We start from the raw sequence: 16,400 nt of genomic DNA on the forward strand, positions 1-16,400 counted from the left end.
CAAAACTGAACCATGATCATCTATGTCTCATCATAGACTCCTGTTGACTGGTATACCCTTTCTGGGACCAAAGTAGTCTGTCATGCAAATTTAAAGCTGCTTAAACAAAAATCTAGAATTGTCAAATCCATTTATTACTGTTTATTAAAAATAGAAAAATTGCTATTAAACCTATGTTGTCACATTTTACTCTAGCGTGATTGACTTCCAAAATATTTTAAGTCTTGTGAGCCCTGGTTATTTATTAGCTAATTTCACCAAGATACTTTACCTCCTACTTCAGTTTCTATTGATTAACTGTATGATATTTTATCTTACAATATTGCCTGGTACTCTGGCCTTATTTGCTAAATCCTAAATGTGGAGGATAATTTTCAACCTTTATATCCAATGTTGAAATTATTCCCTAAGGAAAATCTGCTTATATTGCTCACAAGGGTTCAGATTGAGTACTCTGATGCATAATATCACTTTGAATGCATCATATTCTTAGAGCATGCTGATTGATTAACCTTGCTACAGATGAGCTGCTACTTACTGTTAAATTGTTTTTTAAATAACGTGATTAAAAGTAGTTATTGGATGAAATAAAGCTCTTTAAAACTTCTTACTCTAATGCGTAAATTTGACGATCTACTTTTCTCCACTTACAGGTTACTAATAGAGTTTTATGATGCGAAGGATTCTAAAAGAAGAAATAAGTTCCCTGGAAAAAGTGTTCATTCCAAACTAAGCCTCAAGAAAACTTTGCCATCCTTGCTGTTTTTAGGTGGCCTGACTGCTAGTATGCTTCTGACAGAATCTGGAAGGAAACTTTATGTAAAAACATGGATATATGGGACTTTAATTGGCTGCCTGTGGGTTAGCATTAAACCATAAGCAGATGTTAGTCTCCAATCAATGGGATGTGCTGTCTTTTCTTGCACATTGCACCAAACTTTTTCCTGAATTTATAGTAAAAAAATAAAAAAGTGTAAATAAAGCCTTATTGATTGAACATTGGAAATAATAGAATTTGTGACTTAAGCCTCTGTGTGGTTGGTCTGGGGAAAATAAATCTAGTTTTTCAAATTTGCTACTGATTTTTGCTGGAATAATGGCAGATAAACTGAGTCGTATGATAAATTGCTTTCCCCATGAACTAACATCCATCTCTATCTGCAGATTCGATGAAGTATGAGTTGTGCATAAGGGTGTCTTAAGTGGACCTGTGAATGTATTTACAGAGATTAATTTAGGTTATATATTTATTCCTCTGGTATTCATGTTGAATTTTCATTACTCTTTGGTGCATTGCAGCAGCCCAGTTGCATCTATCTCAGCTGTATCACAACTAAAGTCAAAACTTGTTTTTCCTTTGGAATTTTGCTTTTCAGTTTTAGCTAAATACTGTGTTCTTGAAAAAAAGGGACTAGTAAACTGGCAAATCATGAGATGTTCCCTGAAGCAGAATCAAACGTTCCTGAGAACTACCGTTCATGGGGAAGAAGCTCTGTTTATCTAGTGCATGATTTTTGATTATATTGCAGTATTAGCTGATTATTTTACATATGCAAAACATTAAATCTTACTGAGCAGATAGCTTATTTTGCGCACCCTGTATTTGTGCATAAAAGGAATGTATGCAGTATACTGAAATGTTAAGTTTTTATTTTGCAGCCTAACCAGACTGTAGCCTACCTTGTGTCTGCATTGTCTGTAGCGTGTCGGGAGTTTTGGCTGAGCTCACAGAACTGTAGCGTCCATGTGCCATAAGCAGCAGTGAACACTCAGAAGTTTCCTGTTACCTCACAATTTTCTGGAAGCAAACTGTGCCATTTGGGTAAAAGCACAGTCTCACTACAGCTTCAGGAGTAGGGGTTATGGTAACGAGGAACCTTCAGGTAGCCCTGCAAAATCTGAAGCATGTGCCTTTTCCTACTAGTCTGGTTTAGCCTGATGTTTCATAATCTGGCTATCGTCTCAGTGTTGTAATATCACACACCACGTTTTCAAGCCATCCTAGGCGATGCAGACTTCGGGTGGATTGAAGTTACGGGGGTTGAAGTATAGGACTTGCACTAGTGTAGTAGCAAAAGAAATGCATATCTTTTCAGTATTTCACCTGCTTGAAAATATACTTTAAAAAGCAAAATCAACAAACCCTTACTACCAGAAAGTCTGTGATTCACATGGCTGATACTTTTGTTGGGGAAATGCCGTTTCCTGATATCAAGGGAATAGTCTATATGTACAGTGATGGGGTAGGAAAGAGGATGTATTTTAGCTTCTTCCATTAAGAAAATCAGACTCCCTGTATGAAAGAAATAGAGAATATTTTTATATCACACTTGCAAGCTTTAAATGTGCATCTCTTTTTAGCTTCAGTATGATTTGTCTTGCATTAAAGCCCATCATGAATTAAAATATGTCTCTTAAAATTATAAGTTTTTCAGATTCCATCATTGCCAATTAATTGGAGATACTGCTTTTTCTGTGGATTTTGTTGTGGTTTTTCTTATTAGAATAGTTCCACCTTAAAATCATTCGGTACAACTTTCAGGTTGCAGTTCTGTGTCCTTCCATAATGGATTTTGTCACTGGAGTTATTTATATCGGTGATTGATTCAGGATATGTTGATGAACTGTTTTAAAAACAATGACTGGGAACAATGTTGAAAAACAGTATTGTTATGAGGCTGTGAAACCAGAAAAAAAAGCCATTTTATGTAACAGCCAAATGTGCTCACATATAGTTCTTCCTATTCTCAGCTGACTGTTTCCAGTGGGTATAACCAGAAGGCAGTGTTTCTGTGTTAGTTTGATTTTGAATCATGGAATGAAATTTTACTCTGACATGATTACATTTCTTTGTAACAGCTAAGAATAACATTTAATTACACATCAAAAGTAAATGCAAACAGCTTAACTCATTTGTAGAAAAAGAAATGCTGTTTTGGAGAGCCTAATTACCACAAACTATTGGACCTCTCTTGCTGTTCAATTACCAGGAATATAGTTGACGCAGTGCAACAAACAGGATGTTTATTTTGAACGTTATTCTCTATGTTACTCTTAATTTTTTTTCCTTGCAATTAATTTATAAATTTTTGAAACTGTAATTTGCTGATGTGTTTGGCGTTGGGAGTATCACATGCTATTTCTAAATATGCACTGATATTAACTTGAAATATTTCTTCATTAAAATAAGAAGAGCCAATGCTCATTCAACTTTTCTGTCGTGTCTACTTGTTCATTTTTTTTTTGTTCATTTTTTTTTCTGCATTTGTATGTTTGTAACTTGGGTTAACAGGAACTGTTCACAAAAGAAATGCTGTGTGTGTGGTTGTAGGTCCTTGATGGAAGGGTTCGTATGAGAAGGAGTCAATGAAAAGAAAACAACTTTGTCCTAAAATGTGTTAGAATCAATTTTTGCTTTAGGTTCTAACCCAACTAACATACAGCCAGCTGGACTGGAATAGCTTTTTCACCTGCACCAGTTGTTCCTTATTAATAATAGTTGTTAAGGTGCAGTACCACAGTGCTGAACAGGAATCCAGCAGGCTCTGCTGCAATAGGTCTTGTATAGATAACGCTGGCAGGCAGCATGACCAGGCTGGGCAGAAGCAAGGCATGGGAAGAGGTATTGCAAACAAATACATGAAGTGTATCTCACTAGCAAATGCCATGTAAGTTTTAGTGATGAATTAAACCTGAGGAGCAAAGTACATTCTCAAAAATGTATTATTTTTCCAGCTTTATCAGTGCACCTAATAAAAGGGATTTCACTCCACACAAGTATTTTCTTATGCATCAACTATATGTAAACATTTTATATTCAGCAACACACACCACCATGCACTGGTTCCAGGTTTTTGTGCTTGGGTAACTTTTGTACTTTTGTGAAAGGAATTGGGCTAATAAGGAAGCATTAACTTAAATAATGGAGAACATAAAAGTAAAGTGAGACGGAGAACTAAGGCAGTGATTGATGCTTTGATGAATAAATGAATGAGTAGGACACGTGAGGGGAAGATCAATCGGGAAAGAAGAGGAAGGTCAGTCAAAATCAGAAATTTCTCCAAAGCTCTGTGCTCAGTCTTGGCTTTGTAGCTGCTCTAAACCACTGCAGTCTTTTGCTAACTTCTCTGAAGCATTTTTGTAGTGAAATACTTAGCTTTTCTCTATTCAGTAGAATGTAGCATACCTGTAAAAACTGTTGGCAGCAGCATATTCTTAGTACTTAAAAGTTGGCCTCTGATTATTTTGGCATTTTAGAGTGCATAGACTATATACTCACCTTGAGGAGGAGAAAAGTATCTATTTTAGGATTGGATAATGAAGGGGAACAGGAGGAGGTTTGGGATTTTGGGCTTAGTGTTGCTAAAAATGATGAGAGACTTCTCCCTTCTCCAACCCCCAAATAAAAAACCCTTTTAATGGCACAAATTTCAGGTCAACCATACTCAGAAAGGCAATGGAAAAACAGTTAAGGGGTTCAAGATCTTGTCACCTTCTTTATAAAGTCTTTATAAAGGCTTTTCCTTTGTAAATATGGATAACAGCGGTTAGGTCTAGGTCACTTTTTAGCAAATTGGCTCTGATGACAGGGCTCAGAGTGAACACAGTGGGGTTTCTCTTGTCCTCTTTCTTTTCATGTCCTTGTCTGTCTCATCAATTTGCAGCTCTGTGGTCCCAGTGAAGCTCTGTAGCATGTTATAGAATTTGCTAAGCATAAGAGAAAAAAATAAAAATATTATTTTAAGTTTGTATAATGGCAAAAGTCATGCAGCTGAAACAAAATATGTAGCAATCCAGAGAAGGAAAAGCAGCAATAACCTAATGCAACAAGATTAGAAACATCAGCTCCGATCAGGCAAAATCACATGTGATTGATTCCAGGGAATATCTGTTCTCCATGTGGGGACAAATTTCCGTGTCTGCATGGCAAATGTTTCTCCTACCAGTCCTCTTTCAGTCCCAGGTCTGTGCCTCCACCCTTGATTGACTGGTCTACTGTTTTCCTAATGAGGAGTCCTTCATCACCAGAGCCTGATTTTTCAGACACTGCTGTGAATCTCAGGTTTCCTCCATTCTCCTCCCTGACCCAAAGTATTTTTGTATTTGTATTCAGCTAGATAAACTGCTAATGGTTCAGTAATTATATACCAGTACAGGCACTTACCTCCTTCAAGCTACATTCTCCTTTTGAGGACTGGCATTGGGTGAGCAAAGCCCCTCTCTGTGCTTGTGATGAGGCTGAGATCTGTTGCTAGTGGACTAGGACAGATTTTGCTGTTGAGGGAGGTTATTTGTAGCTCTGCATTGGATGTGCTGGATGGGTTTCTCCTCCACCTCCACTGGAATGTGCTCTTCCATTGACAGGCAGTCTGCACGGCTGTAAGTAAATACACAGACTAGAAGCTCCCCTTAAAAATGATGTTCCTGACACTTACTTGTAATATGAAAACTTTGTTGGTTACGCTTGTACAAATCGTGTTTCACAGCCATCCTGCTTCCCTTTTATCTTGTGTGGGAATTCAGCGTTTGAATGACATTTTGATGCCTCGTGTTTGTCTTCCCTGCATGACTAATTCAAACCAGAATTGCTCTAACCTGTTTGCCTCATTGGGAGACTAGCCCAAAGATAACACAGAGGAGACAGATGCTGAGAGGGAGAAGTTGCTGTTAGCTGGCTGGATTGTGTGGTGGCATCCCAAACTCCTGCTCCGAGCCACCAGGCCGCCCACAAAGCCTGTGTAGTAGAGGGGCCCCTCAAGTCCCAGTCCCATCACCACATGCCGAGACAGGAATCACCCAGAGCTGCCAAGACAAAGGGTACAGGAGAGAGGCATGTCCTAAAATCCAGCCCTCTTGCGAAAGTAAGGGTGAGTCAGTCACAGAAAACATTTCTTTGCAAAGTATCCGGGACTGGTGCTCTCTCAATCCTCTCCTGGCCTGAGGGAGACCAGAGCTACAGTGCTTCCCCACCACCCCAAGTCCCTAGCAAGACCATGGCAGGCCTCTTTAGGTTGCTCTGGCAAAGATCTAAAAAGAAGTCAAGCATTACAAACGCTACCATAACTGTAAATGGTGACTAAGGCACATGGAGCCGTCATTCAGATGCTGCTCTGGGGTGTTTTCGTAACCCAAAAATGAACAGCCCAAGGGGCAAGTTGGAACCAAAGATTTTCCCTAAGCATGGTAGTGGTTGTATCCTCAAGGTTGCGGTTACAAAATGAGGAAAAGGGGAATGGTTCTTCTCCAATGTGCTGTTCGTGTCTGAACGTGAGCCAGCAGTGTGCCCAGGTGCCCAAGAAGGCCCATAGCATCCTGGCCTGCACTAGAAACAGTGTGGCCAGCAGGACGGGGAAAAGGATTGTCCCCTCGTACATGGCACTGGTGAGGCCACACCTCAAGTACTGTGTTCAGTTTGGGGCCCCTCACCGCAAAAAGGACATTGAGTTGCTCAAATGTGTGCAGAGAAGAGCAAGGAAGGTGGTGAAGGGACTAGAAAACAAGAGTTATGCAGAGCGACTGAGGGAAATTGGAGCTGTTTAGTCGGAGAAGAGGAGGCTGAGGGGAGACCTCACTGCTCTCTACAACTACCTGAAAGAAGGTTGCAGTGAGGAGGGCGTTGGTCTCTTTTCTCAGGTGACAAGTGATAGGGCCCAAGGAAAAGGTCTGAAGTTGCACCAGGGGAGGTTTATATTGGCTATTAGGAAAAATTTCTTCACAGAGAGGGTAGTCAAGCACTGGAACAGGCTGCCCAGGGAGTGGTGGAGTCCCCATCCCTGGAGGTATTTAAGAGATATGTGGATGTGGCACTAAGGGACATGGTTTAGTGACGGGACACTAAAGGTAGGTCAGGTAGATCAACCTGTAGGTCAGGGTGATGGTTGAACCTGGTGATCTTGAAGGTCTTTTCCAACCTAGATGATTCTGCAATTCTGTCATTTTTGAAGCACCTTTGTTTAGAATGAGCCTGGCACCTCAAGGGCACCAGCAAATGCCACCTTGTCACTGGTATGCCTGCTTTGGTCCCATACTCGCTGCACCAAGCCTCTCCTCCCCACCCCATCTTCTTTAGAGACTCCCATGAAGGCTGAAATTGCCAAAGTGATTTTGCATTTCTGGATGCAGTGAGCCTCTGGCCGTGTGCAGCTGTGCAGCTATTTCATCCAGTTGGGACCACAGGGGAAACTGAGCGAGGGTAAAACTAATTTGCATTTGGCCAAGATGTGGGAGTTAATGATCTCAAAAAGAATCAAGTGCTGTTCAACATCATTAGGCACAAATAAAAGAATATGCAGACTTCCCAAGACTGAAACCTGAAGTTCAGGTATTAAATTAAATTACTTTTCATGCTGTATGCTTAATACACCCTGGTTAAATTCTTTCACTTACACTTTAGCAGACGTTGACATCTCTTATAACATTGCATTTTTAGTAGAAACTTTATTGGCATTGCCCTTATATTAGTTTGCGCTCAAGTCTTTTAAAGTCCCATTTGATGAATAGAATATAAAAATGTACCTCTCCTCCATATAATCTATAATAATTTTTGGCTTCTATAGACTAAGAAATCTTCACTTTTTGTCACATGAGGTATATGAAAAAGTTGTTTTGACATCAAAGTGCTTTAATAAATTCCCCTTGACCACAAAGAGTGGCATTATTGTGGTCATATACTGATAAAAGTTGAAAAGACATTTTTAAAAGATATGTTTTTTGTTTTGTTTTGTTTTGTTTTGTTCTGTTTTTCTGTTACAAGGAGGGAAGATAATTTAAAATGCAGAATTATTTCTTTCGGAAACCACACAGATGTAGATAGGACACAACTGCAGTCATAGGCCTACCTGTTCTTCTAACAGTAGAGGAATAAACACAGGTGGATGACATAATCTACATTGCTGTTTAACAAGACAGAAAAGTAAAAATTGCTGAAGAAACTGTGTTTCTATTGCCCGGAAAATGACTGGTATTCCAAACAGATGACAAAATAATTTTGCATAACAAGTAGTCCTACCGCCAGTACAGGATGTGTTATTGTTTTCTGTGTTTAAATAGTAATAAGAGATTTTGTATACGTATCCTGATACTGTCAGTTGTATTCCTGTCCTGTGACAGGAATGCAAGAGATGCAAAGAGTCACAATATTTAAAAAACATCCTCTTCTGTACTGCCAGGCTGGAAATTTTAAGTGCCTGTTTTTGCTTGCTTGTCCTCGGCAGCCTCCTGAAAAGCTGTCAGGTGCTTCTGGAGCAGGCGTAGAGCAAGCAGATGTTCTTGGCAGCGCCACGCCTATGAAAGAGGAGGTGCCGGCAGGGACACGTGCTGTTACTGAGAATGCTGGTCGAGGTGACACAAGCGAAGTGGCCCACCAAGAAAGTGGGAAGTGGATGCTGAAGCCAAGTGGTGGGACCACAGCCACAGTGAGCTGACAGCGTGCCCCTCCGAGCAGAGGGGACTTCGGAGCGAGCGGCGGGTGTCAACAGCACAACCATGTTCTTCCACACACACTTATGGTTTCTGTCTCCCTTCTTCCTTGAAAGACTGACTTAAAACTAAGCCTGGTTTGTGGAAGAATTGAGGACCTGAATGTGCTGTAGAAGGCAATAGAAACATACCAAGTGCATCTACAGCAACAGAGAGGTCTCCTGGTAGAGCAAATGTCTTCATGTACTTCATGCTCTGATTGGGAAATGCTCTAGGCTCTGGTCTTCTGTTTGTAACATGATGGCAATGCCCCTCCTTACATTTCGAGGGTGTTCTATGAACAATTTTATTTTTGTTTTGCAAAGTTTTGGAGCATTTTTATCGAATTTACCATGACGGCATCAGGAGGAAATGTATAATTCTGTCATCATAACCAGGTTTGTTTAATGTGCATTCGGTACGGTATGGTCAGGCCTTCTGAGTGAGAACAGCTCTACTGTTCCTGAGTGAGCTCAGGAAAGCATGCACAGCGAGGCTGAAATGAGATCCCTCGCATCCTTCCCCTGTGCACAGTTTCCCAGTTGCCTTGCCAGACTCTGCTCTTCACCTTCCCTCGATCTTCTGCTCTGATTTCCCCCAGCCTCCCTGCACTTCTGCCTCTCCCAGTGCTCATTTCGTCTGCTCCAAGTCTGCCTTTCCAAATTATCTCCTCCTCCTGGACTTCTCATCTCCTCTGAGTTCAGTTCAGCTGACGTCTTCATGTAGCCTGGATACAAGCAGGTTAAAAATAGTTTATAAAAAAAGTCACCATGCTTTCAACTCCAAATATCTGGATTTAGACCTGCTCTGGCCTGAAGCAGTGAGGAATTGTAATAGCTAAGGAAGTCCTGGTCCTGTGGCCCCAGTCCTGGAGCATCTCCCATGCTAACAAACTCACCGGAGAATGAACCCCGCAAGCTCTCGCAGGCTCTGCCGAGCATGTGTGAACGACAGCTGCTTTGGTTTTCTTCCAAAGCCATGAGAGTTGGCCAAATTGGGACAGACTTTTCACCGAGATTACAGAAAGTCCATCTCAGCAGTAAGGTTACTTCTTTGTCCCGTTCCAAGTCCTCCTTCCAACAAAAAGCTCACAACAGCTTTTCAAAGAGGATTGCCAGAACCCTGGGAGGGGGACTTGGGCTCTTGTTTGTTGTAAACCTGGCTATGATTAGGTAAAAGGATTCTTTCAGAAATGTTGAATTGTTTTGGATGAAATCTTTGAAGGGAAATCAGCCTTCAACACATACCTGGCAAGGAAAGCTTTGATGTAAATATGTTCTGATTGGACAAAGGTATGTGCAGTAAGCCCGGGATGCAAAAGGCAGGATGTGTTGGGCAGCCCTAACCACAGCTGGCATACCAGCCATGTATGTAACCTGCACCTTTCCCTGCCTCAGCCTCAAACTTTTCGGAAATGTGGACACAAGGATCGGTGTGGAATCAGTTGTGGTTTGGGCCAAGTCTGGCTAATTGTTTGGTTTCAGCTGGGTCCCTTCAGTGAGCCCATTTTGTTGCTGTACACAGCTGAGAGTCTCCTGTCTATGTCTGGCACTTCGGTCACATGAGCCGGATCCAATAACGCACCAACACAGCCTGGCCACATAAATGAGGTTGTAAAGGTTTGTGTAAACCAAAGGACCAAAGCAGAAAGTAGCAAAGCCATGTACAGAACAACTAAGTAAGTGTTTCGCTTCCTCATGTAAGTAAATCGTGTATTTTCTCCACTGGCTATTAATTTTTCCTGAGCACATCTTCGTCTGTCCAGCACCACTGTGTTTCTAAAGCCATGCTCAGAATTGGTCCAGGTGAAGTCAGCAGGGCTACCACCAAGCTGCCTGCCTGGTGCTGCTGACTTCTGCCTGAAAATTTGGTCATTTCATTATAAAATGCCTTAGAAACAAGAGACATAAGGAAGGGGGGAAGAATGCACCCCGTAATTAAAAAGAAAAAGGTTTTCTGTCATTAAGCAGACATTTCTGCTGGACCCAGCTGCTTGGTCATGCAGCATGCCTGTACTGCATGTTCAGCAACAGGCACGTAGCTGGCACGTTCAGGCTCGTGGGGCTCCTTTTTGGGGTTTCAGCATCTTCCCCAGCTCCTAAAACAAGCAGTCGCAGCTGGAGTTTGCATCTTTATGCTGTGCGAGTAGGTCGTGAGAGGCGGTGCTGCAAGACCCCAGCGCCCTGCCAAGTCTCACGTCCCTCTGTTCTGGTTCAGAGAGGTCCTCTGACACCACCTGCGATCTGAGCGAGTCCACGGGGTCTGCAGAGGAGCAGAGCCAAGGGGCAGCTCCCTGCAAACAGCAAGGGTCTCGGTAGGCAGGCAGCAAGGACGAGCCGAGAGGCTTGTCCAGCGTTAGGACCGAATTTGTTCGTGACAGCAGCCGCTCAGTCAGCATCTTGGATTAAACCCCAGGGCTTGGGCCCAGCTGACCCCTGCAGTTCTTATTCTGGCAAACCTCCTATGCAGAAGGATTGGAAGAGATATTAACGTTGATAAACCGAGGGGTGAGGGTTGTCAGGAGGTAGTTGTTATCCTGCAGAAAGCAGGCAGGGAGGCTGAGCACACTCGGGGCCATGGTGCTGCACCTCGCCTCTCATGGGGTCTGCAGCAGAGCAGCACGCAGACACACGGGGGAATGCACATGTGTCTGAGCATGAGGGCTGCTGGCTGCCCCTGTTTTTCCATGTTTTTCCAGACAGGTTTTCACTGCAGAGAAAAGCTGAGCGCTGGCTCTGCGAGGTTTCTACCGGAGCTTCTCCCCCGGGCTGCGCACAGCGTGGTGGCTGCCCCAGGGTGGTTGCTCCCACAGTGCTGGGGAGCGGGGCTTGGGGGCAGGCTTTGCCTGCTCTCTGCAGCAAATTTGGCTTTCCCACTGCAACATCAAGGTTCGTGTGGAAAACAAGGCCTGGACCCCCAACACCACGCCAGGAGAGCACGAGTCCTACGGGGACAGGGTTAACAGCCTGGGTAAGACTTTGACTATCCAGGCAGGGACTATAACATAAAAAAGGTAAGGGAGTCAGGAGAGAAAATGGGGCTATAATGAAAATGGAGTGTGTTACGAGCGCTGCTGATGCCCGGCATAAATCTGTCGCTGCGGAATAGTTTTGGGAAGGGGAAGAGTGTGCTCACAGGGCCACGGCCCCGAAAGCAGCACAGAGCTAGCGTTTACCACCATCTCGTGGCGAACTGGAAGATACCAGCTCCTCGCCTTTTCCTCCGATGACTCGGAAGGGGAAGGGGCAGTGAGCTGATCCTCATGTTTTAGTGTCCCCCCAGCACAGGGGCACCCACCGAGCATCGTTAACAGGAGGGCGCTGGGCAGCTCGTCGCCTGCCCAGCACAGGCTGGGTGCAGTCCGTGCCCAGCCCGGAATGGGCCCGAAAAAGTCCCTCTGACAGAGCTGCACTCACCAGGCTCACAAAACTTTACAAAAAGAGATGAATTCCAGCCTGAAAAAAAAAAAAAGAAGAACTGGGGCAAGCTCAAAGCACAGATTTGCAGCAGCAGACCAGGTTCGCGGCGAAAGAAAGGATGGAAATAGGTTCAGAAGACAGAATTGCAAGGGAGGGCAGAGGAGGAAGAGGGCTGCCCAAGCAGCAGGGAAGATGTATGATTTCCTACTGAAAATATGCGAAGCACTTTCTGAGCTGTGCTTTAGCTGTGTTCAGAGAGCAGCGACAGTAATACGCCTTAATGCCCTATGCATTATGTAGGAAACTCACTTAATGCACAGCGGAATAATTTCTACACTGGAGCTTCATTCCAGCCCGATCATAAATCACGAAAGGTCTCCAGTGTGTGCTGCAGGGGTTAGCTAGCTGCAGTCTGAAGCAAACGGAGGGAGCTGGGCGAGCACAAGGGCGATGCAAGCCCAGTGGTGCCTTCTGAGTGCTCTCAGGGAGCAAAGTGGGTATCTAAGCCAACGCTCACCCTGTGAGCTGGGTGTTTTACACCTGCTTTACCCACACAGAGTCGTATCTTGGGTTTGATGTACTGACTCTCCTGTGCTCTACACGAGCAAACACCTTTTTTTCCTCCCAGTCTCCTACTTCACAGCAAAACCAAGGAGAGGAAGAGCGAGTCCTGTAGTCTGCCTTTCATCTCCTCTATCAAAAAAACGTGGCTTAGTCCTCCCATTATTTTGAGGGATCACTAGCGTGGGCTGTTCTGCCTCTGGATGCCATGCCAAGCTCCCTGCATTCCTCCTCTCCCTTCTTGGCTGTCCTGACTAGAAAGAAGGTGTCTGATTTTAAATCCGTGGGTGGTGATCAGCAGGCCTGGGAGCTACATCTGAGCAGACAAAGCATTTGGCATCACTCTCGTCTCAGATAATTCGAGACATCCACGATTTTCACAGCTACAGCTGACCTGGACTCCCTTGGAGGAGATAGAGGAGCCCAGACCCTCTTGCTCCTCCTTCCTGGGGGCTGTTAAAAATGATAGCTGAGCAGCCAAAGCGCCTCGCCCAAGAAACTGCAACGTGTGTGTGGTTTGGATTCAGTGTCTTGATGTCCTCACAGAGGGTATCCTGCCCTCCTCCCTTTTGGGGATGGGCTTGGGGAGAGATCTGCCCTTTTGGAGGGTCAGTTTTCTCGGCCTCTTTGTTTTCTTGACATCCAGCAGGTGTGGAGCTACTTGTATTGTGCTGAGGAGAACAACAGAGGCTGTTATATTTAGCAATGCTCCCATGAAAAAGATTGCTCTTGTTAGGCAATGTCTGATGTACTTCATCTAAATGCCATGCTGTGATCCAGAAATTTCCATTGCCCAAGCAAACAAGAAGCCTGGGAAGCGTAATTATGTGCCTGTGTTTAGAAGGAATAACTTAAACCACGGTGAGGCTAAAGATACCAGAAGCTCTATTCCTATCTTACTTTGGATACTTCTAAAATGCATTTTAGGGCAGTCAGTGGTGTGCTGGTGGGGTAACCAAGACACCCCCCAGGTCTCACCACCACTGCCAGAGCTGAAGGCCCCCAGCTTCTCCACAGCATTTGGGTTCAGCACGTCGTTCCCTTGGGGTTCAGGGCAGATTGCTCCCGTCCAGTCCTCAACAGACTTGCATTAAAGCCTCAAATCACTGGACAGCTGTAAGTTCTATTTCTCCTCTCAGGCAAGATCACTCTCCCTGTGGTGTTAATGATCTCCTGAGCATTCCTGGTGTTTAACTTTCCACGCAGAGCGGTGCGTGACGAGAGCGGAGCTGGATTATATTACATGATATTAGCATTTCTCCAACTGATAAAATGAAATACCTGCAGTGGAGCCAGACTGTCCGAGCATCCTGGTGGGTGCTCAGCAGCACAGCACGTGCAGCTGTGCATATTTCTGTCTGTGCAGCCCACGGTCAAAGAAAACCGAGGACGAGCAAATGGAGGAATTTGTCTTGTCCCACGTTAGAGGACTGGGTGCTACAGAAGTTTTTTTGCAGAGCAACTTGAGGCCTGTACTCTCAATGAGCTGTGGAAGGACAGACAAATGGAAAAAAATGCAATTGCCTCTCAAACACCGGACTGTTGTTACAGCTTTTGTATTAGCTAATATGCTTACTGCACCCTGTAACCTGCTCTGCCTCCACACTGCACCCTTATCGTCGGGATCTTACACATGCTTTTACTGCATACAGAGCACATAACTTACATTGCCAACAGCTCGGTTTATATCTGGTCGTTATTAAAAGCTGGGGGAAACAAATAAAAGACATTATTGGCTCTGAGAACCTCTCTGCTCTGCAGGCAGTCAGATGAGATGACCTTGAGAGCTCCTCCATCGCTGGTTGCTGCAGCAATCGCTGCTGCTGAGAAAATGAGCCTGAACAAAATGAATTCAGCACACGATTTCGTTACATTTTTCTGCACTTGTTTTTATCTAAAAGCCTCCCACGCTCTCAGCTTTCAACTTTGTTTCTCTGCTGCTCAGTTGTCCTAGAGGTTTCTAGCCCCTTTGCTTTGTGTTGCCTTCCCTCTTTCTGTTTCCTCACCATCCTTGTGGTTTCTGCATCACCGTTCTCCTAGCCAGACACACGGTGTATTCCTGTGTGTGCTCTTTTCTAGTACCCCCAAACTTCCTTGCTATATCTCTTGGAGTTACCCTGCACCTCCCCTCTGTACTGTTTTGCCTCTCTCCACTTTGGGTTACCTTTTTCCCCATCTGTTTTTGCCTCGTGCTTCAGTATTCTGGTTTATATATTGTTATTTGATATTTGGTCTGGTTCTTTTTTTTTTTTTTTTGGTTGGTTTGTTGGGTTGATTTTTTTTGTTTTGTTTTTTTTGCATGTAAAAATAACTTCATTTCTTTAATCTTCTCTGTTATGGTCTCACTATCACTTACACTCCATCAACTTCATTGATTTAAGTGGCATGAGAAAAAATAAGAGGATAGTAAAATGTGGAAGAGACCAGGACCCAGACAGTACAAAGTGGCAAAATGAGGAAAGGAAAGGAAAGCCTAAGATAATCATTAGGGCAGATGCAGGTCTTGCATAGGACAAACTCTGCCATGGGTATGGATTTGCTACACCCAGGAACAGCAGAGGACCTGCAGGCACACCACAAAATCACCTGAGCTTTCTGGAGCCAAGCAGCCGTCAGTTTGCCTGCACGACTTTCCAGCTTCCTTGCTGAAGGGCAGCGTGTTCCTCCTCTAGCCACAGTCCCACAGTAGGCACTAGGAGTGAATTTGGGGCTGCAGATGCCAAGGGACACTCCCGCTGTGCAACCTGACTCCCTGTTCCCTTGTTCCACAGCAGCCAGACAGCAAGCTCTTCTTTTTCCCATGTCTCTGGGCTGTGAAACCCAGTGAACATCTGTCCCTTTGTTCGGTGAATCTGCTGATGCATTTTTATTATTTTTTTTTTTAAGACTGAGAAGTATTTGGACTGGGGAGATGATTTCTATTTATGAAAGCAGCACTCTCAGTCCAGTCCCTGGCGCGAGGCAGTTTGTACAGCACAGCAGCACCTCGCATCAGCTTTGTTTATTCCCTGGCTTGTACTCGGGTCAGCAGGACAGCCTCTTAATTGCCAGAATGTGCAGAAGAAAATGTGAGAGCAAAATTAAAGGGCCAGACCTAATAACAAGGAGTGTTCGGGCCAGGCTGCCAGCTATCTCCGTCACCTTCCCGATGGCTGAACTCGCAGGGCTGGTAATGCTGCGAGCAGCGTGACGGCAAGGAGGGGAAGGCCTCCAAGCAGCAGTTCTTCCTGTGCAGTCATAAAAAGCTGCATCTAATCCATCTTTATTTAGTCACAACGATTTAATATCCACAACACGTTCATCCTATATAATTCCTGTTAGTTATGTTCAGAGCTCTTCATGTCTTCCCTTTCAAAGGCCCCAGGCCACAAGGACGAACGTATCCCCTCACTGTTTCCTCAGTTCCCATATACATAAGACCGTTCTTTTCTGGCTCCAGTTGAAGGACAATTTGACAAGTGCCCAAAGGTTTTCTCCCATGCACTAATTTAAAAATCAAAACAAAAAGCAAAAGAACAACGAAACAACAAAAAAAAAAGGACCGTGCCCTGGATCTCGGACAGCCCCTGGATGCTGGGGAGATGCAGAATCACAGAACCGTCTAGGTTGGAAGAGACCTCCAAGATCACTGAGTCCAACCTCTGACCGAACACTAACAAGTCCTCCACTAAACCATATCACTAAGCTCTACATCTAAACGTCTCTTAAAGACCTCCAGGGACGGTGACTCAACCACTTCCCTGAGCAGCCCATTCCAATGCCTAACAACCCTTTCAGTAAAGAAGTTCTTCCTAATATCCAACCTAAACCTCCCCTGGCGCAACTTTAGCCCATTCCCCCTCCTCCTGTCACCAGGCACGTGGGAGAGTACACCAAGGCACAGCTGTTTATAATAGGCCAGGGCACAGCTGTCCCCAGTGGTGACAGGAATTAGTGGGGACCTCCCTGTGCACTTCACACTGC

At 44.3% G+C, this 16,400-nt stretch overlaps 1 protein-coding gene across 1 annotated transcript in view; it reads left to right on the forward strand.

The window, feature by feature from the left end:
- AGPAT5 (1-acylglycerol-3-phosphate O-acyltransferase 5) overlaps window positions 1–3,214 on the forward strand; it is a 60,771-nt gene extending 57,557 nt beyond the window's left edge. The window contains exon 8 of the mRNA XM_040553917.1: window positions 654–3,214. Coding sequence (XP_040409851.1) covers window positions 654–879 — 226 coding nt within the window. The 3' untranslated portion in view covers window positions 880–3,214. The remainder of the gene's footprint in view (window positions 1–653) is intronic.
- Window positions 3,215–16,400: the final 13,186 nt, after the last annotated feature.

This window comes from Cygnus olor, chromosome 3 (assembly GCF_009769625.2).
Source record: "Cygnus olor isolate bCygOlo1 chromosome 3, bCygOlo1.pri.v2, whole genome shotgun sequence".
Taxonomy (NCBI): Eukaryota; Metazoa; Chordata; class Aves; order Anseriformes; family Anatidae; genus Cygnus; species Cygnus olor.